The sequence below is a fragment of the Macrosteles quadrilineatus genome, unplaced genomic scaffold, assembly GCF_028750875.1.
Source record: "Macrosteles quadrilineatus isolate MER2022 unplaced genomic scaffold, UCM_ALF_1.0 Scaffold_41__1_contigs__length_1036756, whole genome shotgun sequence".
In the NCBI taxonomy this organism is placed as follows: Eukaryota; Metazoa; Arthropoda; class Insecta; order Hemiptera; family Cicadellidae; genus Macrosteles; species Macrosteles quadrilineatus.
Window position 1 is genome coordinate 645,384 of NW_026542634.1, and position 16,475 is coordinate 661,858.

The 16,475-nt window shown below is 40.6% G+C and overlaps 3 protein-coding genes across 5 annotated transcripts in view; 2 read left to right on the forward strand and 1 right to left on the reverse strand.

Moving 5' to 3' along the window:
- The window catches only part of LOC129005899 (protein SSUH2 homolog), a 36,673-nt gene extending 31,842 nt beyond the window's left edge, over positions 1–4,831 (forward strand). For all 3 annotated transcript variants that reach the window (XM_054434941.1, XM_054434940.1, XM_054434939.1), the window contains 3 exons: positions 2,657–2,853; positions 3,675–3,882; positions 4,488–4,831. In XM_054434941.1, coding sequence (XP_054290916.1) covers positions 2,657–2,853; positions 3,675–3,882; positions 4,488–4,640 — 558 coding nt within the window. In that variant the 3' untranslated portion in view covers positions 4,641–4,831. The remainder of the gene's footprint in view (positions 1–2,656; positions 2,854–3,674; positions 3,883–4,487) is intronic.
- A 2,455-nt stretch (positions 4,832–7,286) lies between these two features.
- On the reverse strand, positions 7,287–8,908 carry LOC129005885 (ATP-dependent DNA helicase pif1-like). Its single transcript, XM_054434921.1, has 2 exons — positions 7,961–8,908; positions 7,287–7,328 (listed from the first exon to the last, which is right to left on the reverse strand). The coding sequence occupies exons 1-2, from the start codon at positions 8,906–8,908 to the stop codon at positions 7,287–7,289; spliced, it is 990 nt and encodes a 329-aa protein (XP_054290896.1).
- Positions 8,909–14,419: 5,511 nt separating this feature from the next.
- LOC129005894 (uncharacterized) lies at positions 14,420–16,236 on the forward strand. Its single transcript, XM_054434932.1, has one exon. The coding sequence runs from the start codon at positions 14,839–14,841 to the stop codon at positions 16,051–16,053; it is 1,215 nt and encodes a 404-aa protein (XP_054290907.1). The 5' UTR covers positions 14,420–14,838; the 3' UTR covers positions 16,054–16,236.
- The last annotated feature ends 239 nt before the right edge of the window (positions 16,237–16,475 follow it).

Genomic DNA, 16,475 nt, shown 5'->3' on the forward strand with positions numbered 1-16,475 from the left:
GATTTGCTGAAGTGCAAAGGTCACTGGTATCTCTTAATCTCAGACTATTATTCCAGGTTTATGGAGATTGCTAGACTAAATGATTTAAAAATGGGCACTATTGTGACATATACAAAGTCCATCTTCGCACGTCATGGTGTACCTGAGACAGTGAGAGCAGACTGCGGTTCTCACTTTGACTGCTGTCAATTCAAACAACTTGGTCGTGATTATGGATTTAAATTGATTACATCAAGCCCAAAATTTCCACAAAGCAACGGCTTCATCAAAGCGCAAGTAAAAAACTTTAAGTACCACTTAGAAAAAAGTGATGATCCCTACAAAATGCTACTTATGTTAAGAGCAACCCCTCTAGAAAATGGGAAAAGTCCAGCGGAATTACTTTTCGGGAGAAGGATCCGCACTTATGTTCCAATAATGTCTGATCAACTAAGACCCTATCTGGTAGACGCTGAAAAGTTAAGGGAAAAGGAAGAAGCAAGAATTGATCGTCAAAAGATTTATTTTGACAAAAGACATAGAGCCACAGAATTGCCTACTCTACCTGTTGGAGCTCAAGTCCATATAAAGGACAGGAATCAAGAAGGAACTATATTAAACAAACATCCTGCACCTCGATCCTATATCATTCAAACGCAAGATGGTTGTTTGCGGAGGAACAGAAGATCACTGCAAAGATTTAGCACTATCAGAATCAGAAAATCTTTATTGTTTCATATTTATTTACAAGCTTTTACACAGAGTAACTTAAGAATAACTTAGATTAACTAACTCACACACTTATTTATAACTATGAAACAATTCATCCCTAGGTCAAAGACCTGTTTGGGATGTTCTATTACGTATATACACATATAAAAAACTGCTCAAAAGATGGGATCACCGACATCAATAAATGTTACACTCTAAAGCAACTCTAAAAATAACATTACTAAGCTTCATTGTTAAAATAGGACTAAATACCTAAGGTATTTGACCTGATAAATATGAAAAAACTGTACAAATAACAAGGGAGAGTAACTAGATGCATTTAGGATATAAAAACTATGTGGTTTAGAAGTAATATGTTGATCATTAAGATATAGAAATAAAATATGATAAATTGGGAAATGGATACACGTCATAGATAAACTTGGCAACAATTTCGATAATATGCACTACTATGCCTTCTGATCACTCTCAACCAGCACTGCAGACCAGTCCTTCAGAACACCTCAGAAGATCAGAATCTTTCGATCATCCTGCAATAGCATCGCAGACAAAACCTTTAGCGAATCAAAGAAGATCAACAAGACAATTCAAACCTACTCGGAGGTTCGATTTTTAAAGGGGAGATGTGTTGTTATTCATATGTGTTTGAGAACATATGGTATTAGAATATTATTTGTTTAGTTTTTGTTGGTAAACATTCTGAATCTTGATTTATTGTAAAAGCTACCTAATAAAATATTTGTCTTATTTTAACTATATTTTAATTTAACTTACGATAACACTACATAATCTTATGACTAGTGGTAATTTATTATATAATTTATTGCTTAATAAATGGTCTTTCATCAGTCTTAGCAAGTTTAACATGAAGAAGATTTATATTATACATCTATAGCCAGTGTTATGGCTGTGTATGTCTCTCCTATATTCAAGCTTATCCAATTGTGGTCTTAAATATAGCAGGCATTGCTTAGTGAATAGAGAAAACAGTGTTTAGATTAAGTACTAAATGTGCAGTGATTCTTTCAAAATCACCTATGCTGGTATTCAATATATCAGAAAAACTTGTTCCATACTACTGTGCTGGGTATTTATTTTCCTAGTTTGATTATTTTATTTTTAATGATCCCTCTAAAGCTTTTGGAATACTTAATGAATTAAAGTGACAGAAAACAATTATTGATTAAGGTAGTACCAGAACCTGTAAAATACTCATTTTACTAATACAATCGTAATAGTTTGCATGATTATAGTAAGTTAACTGTGTCAAATTGTATGGGAGATTGAAGTGATTTTATTCTGTATGTCCTGAATTCCCCTTATTTATAAGCAAAGTGAAATGTTTGTTTATCAATACGGCATCTTGCTGCTTCTGCCAACACGTTAGAGCTAAGATTGACAAATCAGTCTCTATCATCACTTTTGATTATATTTATGTTAGGAATAGTTTAGGATGAAAATTATAATCATTGGAAAGTAGTTTTACACATCTAAACTGAGTACAGTCTTATCTAATGGTGAAGATACATAACCATCATCAATATTAATATATTAAACTGTTACACTTAATCATATTTTTTTTAATCCACTCAAACACAAAAAATAAATAAGTGTCAATCTTGATTCAAGTTTCATTTTCAAATATGAATAACTTGAAAACTGTTACGATAAGTTATAAAGATTCATTTGTACAAAATACTGTCGCTTTTCTTTTCTATAATATTATCAAAAAGTAAAGCGCACACTATAACAATTTGTTATAATTCAATGTTTTCTTGCAATGAGGTGTTTGAAAATTAAAATTACATTCCACGAAACATGACATCCTGTTTGTTACTATTAGGAATTCTCCCAGGGTATTTGTTAACATCATATTCATCACAGTTTTAGGGATATCATATACTAATAAACACCTTAAACCATATAAACAATTTCCTCTGCCCAGGTAAGGTGCTTACACTGCAATGGGGATGGGTTCACGTCAGAGTTTGACTACAAGGAAAGGTGTGTGTTCTGCCGATCATCCACCCACGGGTTCGGCCGTCTCGACTGTCTCAGATGCAAAGCCTCTGGCAGGATCTTATGTCAGCCGTGTGAAGGCACCGGCCTCATGATATACTACATTCTCCTCACCATCACATGGTATGTATCAAATTGTTAATATAATGATGTTAATAAAGAACAATTTCATGTTAATGTACCGGTATATTTACTCTAAATTTAACCAGGAGTCTACATAACACACCTACAACACATAACACCTAAAGTCCCTAAAGTAAGTTTTAGTAATTACTTTGTCTATATATCTTAGAAGGAAAATAGGATGGTTCTTTACAGATAATGAATTTCTTTGGTATGAATAAGTTATCTCCCTTCACTAAAGTCCATAATGGTAATTTAATTATTCAACACTTTTGTTAAAGTCTAGCTACTTAGTTTACAAACACGTTAGAAAGTCTTTCTCTAAACCCAATGTTTAAATGTACAAAGTAAATTTAACAAATTTATAAAAAGAAGTTTCAGTATTATATGTTGAAATAATGGACTGAATATATGTATGTAAAAGCTTTGATGAAGAAAGGCAGATTAATTATCCTAATTATTTATACTTAATGGAAGGTTCCTGACGGCAAAATTCTGTAAAACTGCTTCCTACGTAATGACCAATGCATGTGATTAGCGTTGGAACGATATGCTAAAATCTTAAGCTAAAGCTGGGTTTAAACCACCTGTTATCAAATTAAAATCTATTTAGAAAAAGGTCGTTTAAGATATGGCAAGATTTGAGGAAGCACCCTAATCGCTATAAATAAAAAAATAATCAATATAAATAGTGAATGTATACATTAATTGACTATATATCTATAGGTATATATATATATATATATATAGTCAATGATACATTATTGGATTTCCATTGTCAGAAAGCTTTTCAATCCAAGCAAAACTTATATTTGTTTCAGGAAAACGAATATATCTGAGTATATAAAAAAAAGTGTATCGCTTCCAGAAAAATTTTTTAGATTTGTAACTGGAGAAGAAGTATTTTCACAGATTGGAGAAAGAATAAAGCCTCTTACAGAATTCCCTCAGGAAGAAGTAAATGAAGCATCTAAAAACCTTATAAACAATCACATATCAACATTTGTCGACCAAAAAATACTAATGCAGGTAAAAATGTGTATAATCATATGTGAATGTCGTGTTAAAGAGATGGATCTGATTTGAAACAAAAATAAAATATTTGTTTACTTGTATTACAACTACTTTTAATGACCATTGTCTGAAGGTTTTGTTAATTTATATGATTACATATCGTCGGTATCACAGGACTCATATAATAAAAATACCAAAGTGTTTGAAATATATTTTAAATATACCCCTGGCACAGAAAACCTGCAGACAAATTGAATTTATATTTGTCTGATTTAATTTTTAATAATAGGGGAGAGAAAGGATAGGATAAGAAGGCTTACCTTAAGAAATGTAGGCATCCCACTTCATTCACTACAGAACACAGAAGAAAACACAAAATAAAATAAACACTGGATATTTTGTGGTCACTGGCCCCTTTCTCAACATGGAGAGTCACATTAGATATTTGGAGTCTTTCACTGGTAAGGAAGCTGTGTTACCAACACACTATGAATTTACAAATGAATTTGTACTAAAATACTTCAAATACTTTTTGCTATTCCAGTTTATTATTTAATGCAATAGTAAAACCACAACAATAAAATAATTGTGTTTTTCAACATATTTTGAATGTGTTTCAGAGACAAACAGTTCGAGCTGTCCCAATCACTCATGTAAGATACAAGTGGAAAGGCCATGAGGGTCAATACTTTGTGTTTGGGGAGGAGAACAGAGTTCATGCCCCAGACTACCCTCAGACTTGCTGTTGGGGCTGCATATGCACCATACTTTAACACCATCAGAGACTTACATAAATAAATGACAATTTAATTTGCTTCGATGTAAAATAGTATCATAACACAACAGAATTATTTTGACAAATTGTAGCTTGTATTGTAAAATACTAGTATCAATAGAATATGTATTGATTATTACATTTATTTAAATAAAAACATTGTTGAGGTTGTACAAAATCATTTTGAAATATAAAAAATGCTGTTAGTTGTTATTTCTATTTATACCTGAGGTGTATTACCTTAAGAAAAATTAAAATATTTATATCTTTTTATGGAGTCTTTATTACTGCTGTGCTAAGCTACCTACAAGGCTTGTATGTAAAGTAAGGTATCCAACAAGCTCCTGTTGTGGCCTGAAATAGTGTATAAAATGGTATTGGGTATTACCTACCCGTCCTAGGATGTGAAAGTGGGAAGTAAAAAAAACTGTTTGGTTTTGAAATTAGAGCCTAGTATATTTTTATTCAATTATTTACCAACAATAACTGATTTTTTTTTTATACAGCATAATATGGTTAGTTTCAAATATATTTGTATCAAATAAAATGTCTATTTAGTTAATCATACTTTTCTTAGTATTATGATTTTCATTTTATCACTGGCAAAAATAAAAAAAAGTTTACTAAATAAAAGTAATTATTAACTAAAAGGCATTTAATTTTATACAAATACTCGCCTTTGGCCTAGCTGTTAGTTGTCATTAGTAGGTTAGAGTTGCAACAAAGCAGGTAGTGAAACAGTCAATATTAAGTCATATAAAAACAATTTCACGAATACATTAGAGGAGATTGGTAAGTTAACTTCAAGCTCGACCTTAAAGAACACCTTATAAAAAAATTAGAAAAAGAAGGTGAATTATGATGATATAGAATAAAGTTATAATTTTGTATATTAAAATTTTTAGTATGGAACTATTGAAGTAAACATCCATATATATTAATTAAAATGTGTTAAGTACTATTTGTTTCCCTGTCAGTTAGCAAAAAATCCAGTTACACAGTTACACATCCAGTTCCGCCACGGGGAGGCCGGAAAACGTAGGAACCATATTTACAAGTATTTACAAATTAACAGGGACTTTCGATTATGCAGACCATAGGGATGAAGTGAACCCGTCAATATTACGTTACAGTATATAAAAACAATATAGTATTTAGATTTCACAAATATATTAGAGGATGTTGGTAAGTTAACTTCGAGCTGGACTTTAAAGCCCCCCTCTTTAAAAAATAGTTTTAAGAATTGCGGTATGAGAGTAGGTTAGTAAGGTATTTGTACAACTGGGTTTTGGTCAAATACATAATAATACAAGGAGAATTGGGTTCGTTATAGTGAAGATTGATGTGAAAGTAAAAACGATTTAACAAATATATTAGACTAGTTATGTTAATGTCGATATGTTAATAAGTTGATAATAGTAAAGTGATACATGAAGTAAAAAGATGATAGTAAATGTTAATGAATATAGTAATGGAAATAGATGAAGTTATGTTTGTTTGCCTGTCAGTGAGCCACAATCTGTATGGCATATCCAGTTTCACCACGGGGAGGCCAGGAAACCTCCGAACCATATTTACAACGATTGTATTTAAAATAACAGTAGTAGTGTTTTAACTGAAAAGATGGTAGTAAATATTTATAAATATATTAATGGAAATCGATTATGAAATGTTTGTTTCCCTGTCAGTTAGCCACAAACTGTATGGCATATCCAGTTCCGCCGTGGGGAGGCCGGGAAACTTCGGAACCACAAACGGTAACACAATACACGCTAAACACACAAAAACACACAAGACACACAAAAACACACAAGACACACAAAAACACACTAAATGTCGGGGACTTTTGTTAAGGCAAGTCGTGGCCCTGTCGTACTGCCATAGATGTCAAATCACGACGGAGAGTTTTGTTAAAGCAGATCCCCTAGCCTACTGCTAAAGTCAAAGTAGGAATTAACGAAGGAGCTCGTTGTATACAATGTTCTTTGCATAGGCGATTCCTTCCTAGACCCTGTCAGGATGGACCCAGGGCCGATTTACCGAATAGGCACGGTAGGCACGTGCCTAGGGCGCGAGGCAATTGGCTTTTTTGGGGGGCGCCAAAAATTTGGAAAATAAAAAAATTGGTGGTTGTTTGCATGCGATTGTGGTAAAATTCTGATAATCCCTCGCGGCCGTGTAGACATCATAATCGTCTCCCGCGTTTGCGGCCAGATTCTTACTATTTTCAGGGGTCAGGTAGTTTAGACATAATTATTGTCTTCCATGATCGAAGCAATATATGAGCATATCCGGCGGTCGTGAGGAGATTATCATCGTCTACGGCGAATGAGGCAAAATTCTGATCTTTTCCCGCGGTCGTAAGGACATTATCTTCGTCTTGCGCGATCGCGGTCAAATTCTGACCACCCCTCGCGGCCGTGAAGACATCATTGTATCGTCCCCCGCGGTCGTGTGAACATATTAATCGCCTCCCACGATTGTAAAAAAATGGTAATCATCTCCCTCGGTCTTGTGGAGATCATCATCCTCTTCCGCAAATTAGGTAAAGTACTGAGCTTTTCCCGTGATCGTGTGGCCATTATCATCGCCTTCCGTGATCGCGGCAATATTCTGATCATCCCTCGCGGCCATGTAGAAATCATTATTGTATCTCCCGCAGTTCTGTAGACTTCGTAATCGTCTCCTGCGATTGTGGAAAAATTGTAATCATCCCCTATGGACATATGGAGATCATCGTCTTCCGTGAATGAGGCAAAATTCTGATTTTTTCCCGCGGTCATGTGGACATTATCATTGTCTTGCGCGATCGTGGCATAATTCCGATTGTCCCTCGCGGCCGTGTAAATCATTATTGTATCTCCCGCGGTCGTGTATACATGGTAATCGTCTCCCGCGATTGCAGCAAAATGTTAATCATGTTCCGCAGTTGTGTGGAGATCATCATCGTCTTCCACGATCGCGGTAAAATTCTTGCTGTTTCGCGCGGTCGTGTGGACATTATCATCGTCTTCCGTGATCGTGGCAATATTCTGAATATCTCGCGGCCGAGTGTAGACATATTATCGTCTCCCGCGGTCATGGAAACTGTTGTCATGCGCGATCACGGTAATCTGAAAACTCCAGGTAGAAATACAGAATTCACACATAATTCCCGGTTCATAAAATTCCCGCATGATTCCTGGATTTCCCGGTCGGTGGACACCCTTATATATATATATTGCAAAGGGGCGCTACTATTAGTTGTGCCTAGGGCGCTGACAGGGTCAAAAACGGGCCTGGATGGACCAGAACAACGATGTCGTCAGGATGTCTGACTCTACTGAGAAGGACGTACAGCTGACCATGCGTGAAACAGTCACTGCGAAGATCGACTCCGACACGATCAATCGTCTGGCCCTGGCTTTTGTGGCCAGTCATGGAATATGCCAGCATGAGAGGAAACTGAAGACGGCGGACACGAAGCGGAGACCCCTCGACAAACGGGAAAACGAATTGAATCCGGGGAATACAAATCGAATCACGTTGTCGAGGAAGTCCCACTGTGATCAGACGAGGTCTAATAGCGGTCACGATCACTTTAATGCCGTTTATGAGTCCGCTGTCAATGTTCAGGTTCCTCATGACGAGACACACGGAGCCAATCTTTAGTCCCAGGACATGGTCTGGCACGCCCTTGCCAGTAGCCTGGTTCAACAAGTGAACGTCCACATCCATACCGTCGTCGTACTCCTTGTCCAGAGAATCAGCACTTCTCAACTCATGAACCAAGCCGTCCGTCAGATTGAGAACGGTGTTGTTGATCTGCTGGACATTGGCGTTCATGGTTGAAAGAATAGCCTGGCCTGCAATTCTAACTGTATGGTTCAGGTCACAAACAAGAAATACAAAGTCAATTAAATCGTGAAGTGATGTCACATATCTAATACCGCACAACGGAATCAGACTTGAGCAGCCACGGCCTTCTTCAAAATCAACAGATCCAATTGTTCCATTGCCTACTATAAGGAGAAACTCAGAGTACGCAGTGGAGCCAGAAGTTCTGTGAGGGGTGGACAGGGAAAAGATTTTGAAACTTGACCACAGAGATGACACACACAGTGATACACAGGCAATGTCGGCCGGAGTACGAGCCTTGGCAACAACTGGTGCGATCTGACGGAAATCTCCGCAGCAGATGAAGATCTTGTCCCCAAATGGCTCAGGTGAATTCATGAGGTCACGCAGAGATTTGTCGATAATTTTAAAAATGCACCGGTGAGCCATCGGAGCCTCATCAAAAATAATGAGCTGTGCTGCTCTGATGAGTTCTGCACGCTGAGAACCGTTGGTCAAGTTCCAATACCCAGTGCCATCGCCGAGATCAAGTGGCAGCCTAAACATGAAACGTGCTGTCGTGCCACCAGGCAGACTACCATAGCAGCAATGCCGGAGCTAGCGACAGCAATAGCAAACCTGTTAAGACTATGAACGTATGCGAGGATCACACGAATAAGGAAGGTCTTGCAGTAGCCACCAGGTCCGTCGAGGAAGATACAATTAATGGACCTACTACCGACTTGTAATATCGATCTTACATAATCAAAAACCATTCTCTGGTCGATAGAAAGCTTTGGTTCCCACTCATCTACCAGTGATCTCTGTTGATTCTCACCGAAGATGAGTAGTTCCCTACCCAATTCGGTAGTGTCGTCATTTACAATGGGGAGACCGTGATCGGCCAAGCAGGATCCCTGATGGCGAAGACTTCGATCGATTTCAATCAGACCCAGCTTGAACGCAACGTCGTGATCAAGAGGATTCCGCTCCAAATCCTCTTCACACAATGTATCACGGAAAGCATCCCACAAGAGGGCCGCAGGAGCTCCCATGTTACAAAGAAGAACAAAGAAAGAGCGGAGCCTCGGGCCGACCATAAATCGAGCAGATTCCTTCAGTGCCTGGTGGTACTCGTCCTCATCTTCAACCAAACCGAGGGTGCTTGTTCTTGTTGAAATGTTGTGCAACCATCACCACCACGAGCAAGCAGATCGGCGTAACCACGGCATGGTATGATCATCAGGAGGAGCCGAAGGAAACATTGCTCACTCCTGTTTGGTGAAACCCAGAAGAGTCGACAGATCTTTTGGCCACATTTTCTGGAAGTTAAGAAGTGCTTACCGTCTGGGTGTTCGTACACCTTAGCACTACTCGGGCGTTTACTGTGAACGATGTATTGTTCAAAAAAACTCTGATATGTTAAATTGTCTAACATTATGGGTCACTTGGCCTATTGAAATAAAAGATCAAGTCAGAGGTAGCTCCAGAAGTGGCGTGTGTCAAGTTGTTAGGTCGAAACCACACATTCTGTTTTCCCTCTAGATGAACAGGGAGACATTCATCAGTGGGCTCAGACTTTGATATTGGGAAATCCAAGAGACGCCAGCATGCATCGCTGGCACCCACCATACGCTTAGTCACATAGCGCTCGACTTCGTCGCCTTGTTTACTCAAAGAAAACTTTGACGTTCTGAAGCGAGCCACCCTTCATGAGGTATTTAAACAGATACTTGATCACACGACGAGTGGAAGCTACCTCCAAGTTAATGTGCGCCTCGTATTTTAGAAGTAATGCTGGGTTGTACGGCACGACCCAGCCGTCATGTACAGGAATCGATTTGTTTCTTGAAGTTATACTCCCCTCGTTAGCATAATCACATCGATATTTTACAAAACCCCTCTCGTCTAAATGGGTTGATTCACAGGGAGGTTTGGGGAAGAATTTAGAGCAGCTGCCTTTGTCGGTGTCCCAGCAAGGGAAGTCGGTTCTGTGATCTGTACCACAAGGCCCGTGAATCATGTGCCGCAGAACCAACGCCCTTAATCAACCTCCTGCCTCCTCCGGAGATGGAATATCAGCGCGAATGAGGGAGTCTATGTCGGCAGCCTGAACAGGTCCATCGCCTTTGATTTTAAACACAATGTGGGCGTGTGGAAGACCCCGCATCTGCATCTCGATGACGTGGACTATGTTAACAGACCGACCGAACATAGCTCCGCTGCGTGGATCTCGGAGGGGTTCCAGAAGTTTGATGTAGAACACTCTGCAGCCCGTGCTGGGATCACTGTGACCGCTGCTTCGAGGGCAAGCCTTTTTGTTTTCCTCCCAAGTCGTGCTGTAGGTAAATGTAAGGAAAAACGTAGGAAAGCCGAGACGAGAAACTAAGACCATAGCATTTTTGTAACGTAATTTTATATACCTCGGCCCCCCTGTGTACGAACTTGGGAGGTAAACTTTACCAGCTTGTATCCCACCCTCTCCTTGAACAGTTTCATCATTGTTGATATCGTTCACCACTTGACGTCCACCACGATTCACCGCCTCAACTTCATCCAACGGCCCTATCCTCATGGCATTTTCTGCCGACTTAGTCTGCAAAAACTTAATAAAATTAAGCCTTTCATCCTCGTATCTTGCATACATTTCCACCTGCCAAGCTTGGGACAGCCGGCCGAGATGTGAAAACCGGGGATCTGATAGTAAAAGACAACGTGAATAATCGTACTGAGAACATTTTTTATTAAAATTGTCCAGGCGTCCTATGTGCCAGCCCAAAGTGCCATTTGGATAGAGCAGAGGATATAGAAATGGTTCCATGAGAGGGCTGAACAAATTTATTGAAGTTGGTCTTCCAGATCCATTTTTCCATTTAGTTAGCTTGCGAGGTTCGTAAACAGTTTCCTCGGTGCTTAAAACTGCGTGCACCTCAACGCCAATTGTCTGTCACCTAAAACAGGACCATGGGTAGATCGACTTGTTACTTGGAAATCCAAGTGAGCGTTGAAAGCAGGTTCACTGCCCAAACGCCGATAATGAACAACGTATGGATTAACTTGTGATAGAAACTGAGTAATAGAGTCGATAAAATTACCATCAAGCGATCTGCCCAAGGCAATATTTCGACGTTCTTCGCTGTCATCGAGGTACAGACGAGACCTGTTTACAAACTGAATGGCTCCAGCTTTAGTAGTAAACTTTTGACCAGGGTCGGACAGACTGTAAACCTGGTGATACATTCTCCCTTCAATTTTGAAAAAACGAAGACCACTTGGGTGCCTGTACCCACCGAATACTTCCAATGCACAAAACGCAAACAGGTCGTTGTAAGCACGAGCCCTATCAAGGAAACGGCGATCTGAGTAGAACGATTCTTGGAGAGGATGTAGATTCAGATCGTTGTTTGCCCCTTGACCACAACACCACTTCTTCCTACACTTTTCCTCTTCAAAAAGTCGAGCAACACAGTAAGTACACTTGAAAATACTATTATCCCACAGACTAACTTTTTTCAGATAAAAAGCAGGAATATTGTCCAATAGCTCCCCTTCCCAAGACCCCTTGGACCGTGATGAAAAATATGTCTAGCAAGTGCAGCAGGTAAATGACAAAGCTCAGAAAGCATAGGATTTTTTAGGGGATAATCAAAAACTGTATTGCACAGTAACAATGACGCCAAAGAGTAGTAACTTTCACAGGTAAATAGTCTTGCCAAGTTGTTAGAATCCTTGAGAAAATCGTGTTGGCGCTCTTCATTCACAGCATGAGGATCAAATAAAAACAGGCGGTTCTGACATCTCCATAACCCGACCACAATTCAATCCACAGAATAAAAACATTCAATCCAGTGAATAAAAACCCCAATTGATTGGACTTATTCAGCATTAGTACTTCCAACTCAAATGAAAGTTCAAAGATACTAACGTCCAAAAGATCGCGAGTAAGCGGGTACAATGCATCGTACACATACTTTATTTCTGCAATGGCAACTTGATGATCTGCCACAACAAACTGACTTGGAAGTTCGTCAGGAAACAAAAATCGATTACCACCAACACAATCCACGTTTCGAAGAGATCTTTATAAAACATCTCTGCTAATTAAAATTGTATCAATCGCAGAAGTCGAGAAATCTTTGCCAAGAAACTTCCAAGCTCCAGAAACTTTGCACTCACTAAAAAACCCCCTCTACTCTGTTGGACACAGACCTGGGATTGTTTGTCACATTACTTCAGGTCAGGTCAACGTGTGACCTAAGCCCTCAGGGCTCGCGCCGTTTCTGGCATTCAATTTCTTTATGACCTAGACTGCATCTCGGTCAAGCTCTAGCTTCTTTGTGCGGAGAATATCCTGGACGAAATGTGACATACAGGTCCAATTTTCCTCACCCTCCGTCATCATCGGAATGACCGTGTCCACCAACAACTGCCCTACATGTTGTTCAGCCTCCAGGCGGGAACCTTCCCAACACTGGCAGCGGAAGAAGGTGTGCGGCGGGAGTGCCTGGGCAGTAGATGCAATCGGATGACACGGCTTTGCCCATCCTGAACAGGTACGACCGAAAAAACCCGTGACCTGTCAGAAACTGGGTAAGGTAATAATCCACCTCACCATACCGTCGGTCAACCCATGGTTGGACTTGCTGAATCAGTCTCCTGGTCCAGCGTCCCCGCGACACCTGTTCCCAGCTCTCCTGCCAGAGCTGGTAGGTGCGGTTGCGCTCCTCCATTTTTGCATGGTCCTCTCCACGCCGCTGATAAATCGCTTTCCTCTCCGCCGCTAAAAGTTTGACGGGGTTTACTCCAGCAACCACCAAGATGGCAGGTTCAGACACTGTTCGGTAGGCGGATGCTACCCTGAGTGCTGCCTGACGCTGCACTCTGGCAAGCCGCATCCTATACACCTCCTTATTGAGCGCGTCTGCCCACACCTCCGCACCATACAGGAGCACATCTTTCCCTCGCCATTCTTACTTTAATAGGTGTTCCCTCTTCATTCTTACTTTATTTATAAATCATTTTAATACAGACGAACAATCAATGTTGGAAATATCAATCCATGTACGATAAAGTTCAATAAACAAACTCGTGATAATATTTAACATATCTTATGTACTGTTTTTACTAATTTGCCACTTTACTGTACAATGTTACATTTCATTTATTTACATTTTGGTAAAGCTGTCTTGGCTACCTTAGCTTTCCATAAGACCAATGTTGGGCCAATTAAAAATTCATTTTAAGCTTTTATCAAAAAGCAAATTTTCCCAGAACCATGACAAGCATGAATTTTGTTTTAGTCTGAAACTGAGATATTCCTAACAGGAGCTGTTTTGAAATCTTTGTTTCGCAAACGTTTATAGTATAGATTGTATTTCTCGTTGTGTCAAAATTTTCCGTTGCGAATGACTGTAAATTTAACTTAGTTATCAAATTGATTCAAAATTATGTTTAAAAGACTGTATGCAATAGAGCACATTTTATTTTACATATAAAATAAAATGCTTAAGCAATATTGTCAAACTATTTGCTCGAGTCTGATTATAAAAATTTGAATTACGAACTATTAAACTACTTATAGCTAAACCAATTTAGCGATAGTATGCGGAAATGTATCATCATAATTTCCTACTAATCTAGAGGTTAAATACCTTTTTGCCAACGTAATCCTTGGTAGACTTAATGGCTACCGGTTTCGACACACTTATGGTGTCATTGTCAAGCCTAGACGTGGTTTTTTCGCTCCTAGGAGGTCGTCATAAAGTCTTCAAAAACACTTAACGAGACGAACAAATAACAAAAACGAACACGAACACACATTTTAACGAATAAAGTATGGCCATACAACTCACGGCGCGGCTGCGGGTTCAGGGTGTAGGTCTAGACTGACCGTCGCCGTGTCCTTCCCCTCCCCTCCTATCCTTTGTTGTTATCAGTGCCATTGGGAGGTGAGAGGTAAGCGTAAGCTCCTCAGGGAGGGGGAGCTGTCTATGACAGCTCCTCCTCCAAGACCGCTGTGAGTCGACTTTGTTCAGCAAAGTCGTACTGTGCTATGCACAGCCTGCAAGGGGTGCCTCTGCACTCGCTGAAGGCAGCGGATCTAGCGCTGGCTGTGTCGTGACTAGACAGCCCTAGGGTAGGGAGCGGCTGCTCTAGTACTGGCCTTGGGCGGAGGTGACAATCACCAATCCGGCCAAGGCCCAGATAGCTAATGTTACCGCCAACTGTTACAGGTATGTGTGCAGCTGTGACAGGACTGAGCTGGAGACGATGAGGGGTCCTACCCCGAAAGGGTCCAGTCTTGGATATTAGCAGGCGTAGTGAGTGGGTCACGGTTCGGCTGCTAAACTGCTAACTTTTTTGCTTTTCTTGTTTTAGTAATGGCTGAAAGTAAACGAACGGAATCATTACCCCAGGTGGGTACCTGCTCAAGCGGGGAATCCCACTCCTCCTTTTTGGAGGACAAGCCCATGGATTCTGGGGAGGGCAACGATCAGCTTTCCTTTAACAATGATAATGTTACTGTGCAGAACACCGCTATGGAGACGGAACCTGGGGAGATCCTGGACTCGCCAGAGGTCTTCTCGAGAAGTTCCTTAACAGCAAGAACTCCACCCAATTCATCTACTGATGTGCTTGAGCTTTGCCACAGGTTAGATGCAGACCTGAATAAGCCACTAAACACCAGCAGTGCTGGCGACTCTCCATCTCTGGCGGATGTTTCGTCCGACTCTGAGATCACTTTTACAGTTATGACCAAAACTGAGTACAATATGTCTGTTAGAGAAAAGAAAAAGGCTGAGGGCACGTGGATCCCTAACAGACAGTGGAGAAAGAGGAAGCGAGAGTCCTTGAGTTCTCCTGGGGAAGGTTCAGGCGTATCACCGATGCGTAGAACCGGATCCGATAGTAACCCTGGGTCGTCTCAAAATCCTCCTTCTAAGAGAAATAAAAACTCTAATCAATCAGCAGATGGACTCGTTGCAGGAAAGGCCAGCTACAGAGATCAGCTTGTGGGTCACAAGTTGGCAGTAGCTCCAGCGGCCTATCCCGATGCGAGATTCTCTGTTGAGGAATGTGATTTGTTGCAGGACAAACTGATGGAGTTGGTGTTTGGTGATGACGGCGCCAACATTCCTCATCAGTTTGAAAAAATTTACCATGAGAAGGGTGCTCTTGTCGTAACTTGTGGTAATTCTGAAACAACTGACTGGCTAAAGAGGGTGGCACCGAAGCTGGCGCTGGGAAGTGAGGGGAGTATGGAGGTCATTGTAGCAGACTATAAGGATCTGTTGCGCACGACCAAAGTGCTCCTACGCACTGACAGGCGCTTGGCCAAGGTCGAAGCCTCTAAAGTGTTTGTTCAGATTGAGCGACAAAATCCTGGTGTCACGACAAAGGACTGGCGCGTCATTGGTGGGAAGAGGAAGGATGATCATCAGATTCTTGTTCTTGCTATTGATGAAATGAATGCGCAGGTTCTGAAAGATCGTGGCTGGATTATCTATCTGGGTCTGGGGAAAATACAGCTCAGAGTTATCTCTGGTGCTCCCTCTGATGACTCAGGTCCTTCAAGCGAACCTACAACACAGTAAGGCTGCCACGGCTGTGTTCTGTCTGAGCACGGTTAAGCAGTCCTTAGATTATGCCTTGATTCAAGAACCCTGGATCAATAATTTTAGAATTGCGGGGATGGGAACTATAAAGGGTAGCATCTTCTCTGCATCTGTACCACACCCTAGAACTTGCATTTGGGTTAAAGAGGGGCTAAAATGTAATCCAGTTCTAGAGCTTTGTTCTAGGGACGTAACAGTAATTAAGACTGTATGTACTAAATCCAACATAAATCTGCTGCTGGCCTCTGTTTACATGCCACAGGGCGACGATGGACTGCTCCCATCGGCCGAGGTCAGAAGATTGGTCGACCTCGCACACGAGTCTGGATCTGAACTCGTGATAGGCTGCGACTCCAATGCCCATAATACGGCCTGGGGATGCAGGGACACTAACAACCGAG

What these genes read in the sequence shown, in the direction of transcription:
- LOC129005885 (XM_054434921.1), bottom strand. Translation starts at nt 8,908, where the DNA reads ATGGCTCACCGGTGCATTTTTAAAATTATCGACAAATCTCTGCGTGAC. An exon ending in TGTACGTCCTTCTCAGTAGA is followed by an intron (nt 7,329 to 7,960) that starts GTCAGACATCCT and finishes CCACAATCGCAG; the next exon opens with GAGACGATTACGAAGTCTAC.
- LOC129005894 (XM_054434932.1), top strand. Translation starts at nt 14,839, where the DNA reads ATGGCTGAAAGTAAACGAACGGAATCATTACCCCAGGTGGGTACCTGC.